Below are 5,303 nucleotides of genomic sequence, written 5' to 3'. Positions count from 1 at the left end.
GGGGCTGGTTTCCCATTTGGGTTGGGTTGGGGCTGGGTGGGAGCTGGTGTGGATTTGGGGCTGGATGCAGGTTGGGGTTGGGGTCTGGCTTTGGGGTTGGGTCTGAATCTGGTTTTCCATTTGGATTTGGTTTGGATTGGGGCTGGTTTTGGGGCTGGGTCTGAGTTGGGCTCAGGCTTTGGGGTTGGGTCCGGGTTTGGGTCTGAGTTTGGGGTCGGGTTGGGGCTGGTTTGGGGCTGCGTTTGAGCCAGTGTGGATTTGGGTCTGGATTTGGGGTTGGGGTTGGGGTTGGGTCTGGTTTTCCACTTGGATTCAGGTTGGATTGAGGCTGGTTTTGGGGCTGGGTCCGAGTTGGGCTCAGGCTTTGGGGTCGGGTCTGGTTCTGGTGTTGGTTCTGGGTTTGGGTCTGAGTTTGGGGTTGGATTTGGGTCTGGATGAGTCTGGTGTGGTTTGGGGTCAGGATTTGGGTTGGGATTTGGGTCGGTTTGGGTTCAGCTTCAGGTCTGGGTCTGGATTTGGGTTTGAGGTCTGGGTTCGGGTCTGGTTCCAGGGTGGATTTGGGTCTGGATTTGGGTCGGGGTTTGGATTTGGATCTCAGTCTGAGTTTCAGTTTGGGTTTGGATTTGGTTTGGGTCTGGGTTTCAGTTTGGGTTGGTCTGGATTTGGGTCTGAATTTGGGTACGAATTTGGATTCAGCTTTGGTTCTGGGTCTGGATTTGGGTTCGGATCTGGGTTTGGGTCTGCGGTCCGGGTCTGAGTTCTGGTCTGGATCCAGGGTTGGGTTGGGCTGGGTTTGGACTTGGGCCTGAATGGCTGGGTGTGGGTTTGGGTTTGGGCTGGGCTGGTTTTAGGGCTGCCGTCGGGGGGGTCGGGGTGGGTTTGGGTTTTTGCTGAGCCTGGTGTGGGTCTGACTTTGGATGTGGGTCAGGATTGGGGTTTGGTTCTGGAGCGGGTCGGGCTCTGGGTTTGGGCCTGGGTGAGAGCTTTGGTTTGGATCTCAGCTTGGATTTGGGTTTGGGTTCGCTCTGCGTTGGGGCTGCGCTGGGGTTCAGGTTTGGGTCTGAGTTTGAGTTCAGGTTTGGGTCTGGGGTCGGGTCGGAGTTTGGGTTGGGTTGGATTGGGGTCGGGTCGGAGTTTGGGTTGGGTTGGATTGGGGTTGGGTCGGGTCTGGCTTTGGGTCTGGGTGTTGAGCCTGGTGTGGATTTGGGTCCGGCTTTGGGGTCGGGTTGGGTCTGGTTTCCATTTGGGTTGGGTTGGGTTGGGTCAGGTTTTGGGGTTGGATCTGGTTTCCATTTGGTTTGATTCGGGTTGGATCTGGTTTTGGGGTCGGGTCGGATCGGGTCTGGTTTCCATTGGCCTGGGATTGGATCCGAGTTTGGGTCTGGGTCTGGTTTTGGGGTTTCGTTGGGTCTGGTTTCCATTTGGGCTGGGGTCGGATCGGGTCTGGCTTTGGAGTTGTGCCTTAGTTGGAGTCGGGCTTTGGGTTGGGCTGGTGCTGGTGTGGGATCTGGCTTTGGGATCGGGTCTGGTTTCCATTTGGATCAGGGTTGGGTCAGGACTGGTTCTGGTGCTGGGTGGGAGCCTGGGGTGGATTTGGGTCTGGCTTTGCAGTTGGGTTGGATTGGGTCTGGTTTCCATTTGGATTGGGGTTGGATCTGAGTTTGGGGTTGGGTCGGGTCGGGTCTGGTTTTGGAGTTGTGTCTTAGCTGGAGTCGTGCTCCGGGTTGGGCTGGTTGTGGTTCTGGTTGTGGTTGTGGTGCTGGTTGTGGTGCTGGTTGTGGTTCTGGTTGTGGTTGTGGTTCTGGTGCTGGTTGTGGTTCTGATGCTGGTTGTGGTGTCGATTCTGGCTTTGGGGTTGGTCTGAGTTCGGGTTGGGCCCGGTTTCCATTCGGATCGGGGTCGGACCGGGCCTGGCTTTGGGGCCGGGTCCGAGCCCGGCGCGGCTTGGGGGGGGGGCGGCCGGTTCCGATGCCGGTTCCGGTTCCGGCGCCGCCCACCTCGGCACCGCAGCGCATCCCCCGCGGCCGCCCCGCAGGCAGCCCCGCAGCTGACGCCGATCCACCGCGCCGGTTACTGCGCCTTCTACGGCAGCTGCGGCCGCAACCCGGAGCTGAACGCCTCGCTGGTGAGCACGGACGTGCCCTGCCTGTCCAACAGCCCCGCGCGCACCGCCTCTGCCGCCGTGCTGCCGCTGCTGCGCTCCGTGTGCCCGGAGCTGGTGCGGGACGACAACGCCAGCGCCACGCTGCTCTGCTGCTCGTCGGCCCAGCTGCTGGCCCTGCAGCTCTCGGTCGCCCTGTCGGGCGCCGTGCTGTCGCGCTGCCCGTCGTGCGCCCGCAACTTCGCCAACCTGCACTGCAACAACATCTGCAGCCCGGATCAGAGCCTCTTCATCAACGTCACCCGCGTCGTCAACGCCACGGCGGCGCCGGAGCAGCAGGCGGTGGTGGAGTACGAGAGCTTCTACCGGCAGAGCTACGCCGAGGCCGCCTTCGAGTCGTGCATCGGCGTGCGGCTGCCGGCCACGGGCGGCTACGCGCTGGACACCATGTGCGGCATCTACGGCGCCCGGCTGTGCACGGCGCAGCGCTGGCTCGACTTCCAGGGCGACACCAGCAACGGCCTGGCGCCGCTGCGGATCCGCTTCCGGCTGCTGCCCGACGGCGTCGAGCCCGGCGCCGGCATCGAGCCGCTGAGCGGCAGCCCGTGGCCGTGCGACGGCTCTCCGGACGCCGAGCAGCAGCCGTGCAGCTGCCAGGACTGCGCCGCGTCCTGCTCGCCCATCGCCGCCCCCCCGGACCCGGCGCCGCCGTTCATGCTGGGCTCGGCCGACGGCGCCCTGGTTCTGTGCGCGCTGCTCTTCGCCTTCTTCGCCCTCGTCTTCCTCACGGCCATCGCCTGCGGCGGCGGCGGCGGCACGGTGCGCATCACGGCGGCCGAGCCCGGCTGCGCCGCCCGCGTCTCGTCCAGCAGCCGGCGCGCCGCCGCCCGGCTCTTCGCGCGCTGGGGCACGGCGGTGGCCTCGCGGCCCGTCCCGGTGCTGGCGGCGGCCGCGGTGCTGACGGCGGGGCTGACGGCGGGGCTGATCCGGCTGCGGCTCACCACCGACCCGGTGGAGCTCTGGTCGGCGCCCGACAGCCAGGCCCGCGCCGAGAAGGAGTTCTTCGACCGGCACTTCGGGCCGTTCATGCGCACGTGCCAGATGATCGTCACGGCCCGGCAGCCCGGCCCCGCCGTCCCGTACGAGTCGGTGGTGCTGGGCGCCAAGAACTTCAGCTCGGTGCTGAACGCCGAGGTGCTGCAGGCGCTGCTGGAGCTGCAGGAGGAGCTGGCGGAGGCCGGCGCCTGGGTGGAGGAGGAGGGCCGCGAGGTGACGCTCAAGGACGTTTGCTACGCGCCGCTCAACCCCGCCAACGCCTCCAGCGCCGACTGCTGCGTCAACAGCGTCACCCAGTACTTCCAGAACAACCGCACCCGGCTGCGCATGCGCGCCCCGCAGAGCGCCGACGGCGTGAGCGGCACCGCCGACTGGAGGGATCACGTGATGTACTGCGTCAAGTGCGTGAGGGGCGGGGCGTCGGGGGGGCGGGGCGTGGGGGGGGGGGGGGGTGATGAGTTGTAGGGTTGCGGTGATGGGCGTCGGGTGTTGGGTATGGGGTGGGGGCTGGGGGTGATGGGTTGTGGGTTGGGGAGGTGGGCATTGGGTGTGGGGTGAGGAGTTGTGGGGTTGGGGTGATGAGCATTGAGCAGGAGCTGTGGGGGGACAGGTTGTAGGACCAGGGTGGTGGTCGTTGAGTGGGGGCTGTGGGGTGATGGGCCGTAGGGTTGAGGGGATGGGCTGTAGGGTGATGGGCACCGGGTGTGGGGTGAGGGCTGTGGGGTGGTGGGCTGTAGGGTCAGGGTGATGGGTGTTGGCTGGGAGCTATGGGGTGATGGGTTGTGGGGCCGGGGGGGTGGGCGTTGGGTGCGGGGTGTGGGGTGCAGAGCTGTAGGTTGGGGTGATGGCCATGGGGCGTTGGGTGTGGGGTGGGGGCTGTGTGGGGTGGGTTGTAGGATTGGGGTGATGGTCGTTCAGTGGAAGCTGTGGGGCAATGAGTTGTAGGTCGGGGTGATGGGCATTGAGTGGGAGCTGTGGGGGGACGGGTTGTAGGGCCGGGGGGTGGGCATTGGGGGTTGGATATCAGGTGGGGTGAGGAGTTGTGGGGTTGGGGTGGTGGCTGTGGGGTGATGGGTGCGGGGTGGGGGCTGTGGGGTTGGGGTTGTAGGGTTGGGGTGGTGGTTGTGGGGTGGGGGCTGTGGGAAGATGAGGTGTGGGGTTGGGGTGACGGCCATGGAGGGGTGAGTGTGGGGTGGGAGATACAGGGGATGGGTTGTAGGGTTGGGGTGATGGCTGTGGGGTGATGGGCTGTAGGGTTGGGGTGGTGCCCGTCAAGCGTTGGATGTGGGGTGGGAGCTGTGGGGTGAGGAGTTGTAGGGTTGGGGCGATGGGCATTGGCTGGGAGCTGTGGGGTGATGGGTTGTGGGGTCGGGGGGGTGGCCGTGGGGTGGGGGGGGTGGGGTGGGGGTTGTAGGTCGGGATGATGGGCATTGAGTGGGAGCTGTGGGGGGACGGGTTGTAGGGTTGGGGGGTGGGCATTGGGGGTTGGATATCAGGTGGGGTGAGGAGTTGTGGGGTGGGGGCTGTGGGATGATGGGTGTTGATGGTGTCTGTGGGGTGAGGAGTTGTGGGGTCAGCGCTGTGCGACTCAGAGGACGCAGCCTGTGGGGTGGGGACGGCGCCCGAAGGCCGCGCTGTGGGGCTGTGTGGGGCTGTGGGGTTGTAGGGCTGCCCGTGGGCCCCGCACCGCTCACCCGGCCCCACAACTGCCCCACAGCTCCCCTCTCTCCTTCATGGACATCACGGCGCTGGAGATGAGCTGCATGGCCGCTTATGGGGCGCCCGTCTTCCCCTACATCGCCCTCGGGGGTTACCCAGGTCAGGGGGGCTGTGGGGTCATGGGGCGCTATGGGGTGACGTGGGGGGCTGTAGGGGGAGGGGATGCCGTGGGGTTTCGGTGGGGTGATGTGGGGTTGTAGGGCGCCATGGGGTATGGGGTGCTGTGGGGCACTATGGGATATGGGATGCCATGGGATGTGGGGCTCCATGGAGCGCTATGGAACCCTATGGGGCGCTATGGAACCCTATGGGGCGCTATGGAACCCTATGGGGCACTATGGAACCCTATGGGGCCTTAAGGAACCCTATGGAGTGCTATGGAACCCTATGGGGCCTTAAGGAACCCTATGGGGCGCTATGGAACCCT

The 5,303-nt window shown here is 65.1% G+C and overlaps 1 protein-coding gene across 1 annotated transcript in view; it reads left to right on the top strand.

The window, feature by feature from the left end:
• Nucleotides 1-5,303, top strand: part of NPC1L1 (NPC1 like intracellular cholesterol transporter 1) — a gene marked incomplete at its 3' end in the record, with an annotated part of 7,343 nt that overhangs the window by 236 nt on the left and 1,804 nt on the right. Inside the window, exons 2-3 of the mRNA XM_042894462.1 lie at nt 2,036-3,558; nt 4,875-4,975. Of these exons, the coding sequence (XP_042750396.1) occupies nt 2,036-3,558; nt 4,875-4,975 (1,624 nt within the window). The remainder of the gene's footprint in view (nt 1-2,035; nt 3,559-4,874; nt 4,976-5,303) is intronic.

This window comes from Lagopus leucura, unplaced genomic scaffold (genome assembly GCF_019238085.1).
Source record: "Lagopus leucura isolate 7727_CA_CO unplaced genomic scaffold, USGS_WTPT01 34811-0_obj-0_obj, whole genome shotgun sequence".
In the NCBI taxonomy this organism is placed as follows: Eukaryota; Metazoa; Chordata; class Aves; order Galliformes; family Phasianidae; genus Lagopus; species Lagopus leucura.
Note: the sequence above shows the minus strand (reverse complement) of the source record. Positions and strands in the feature narration are given on the sequence as shown.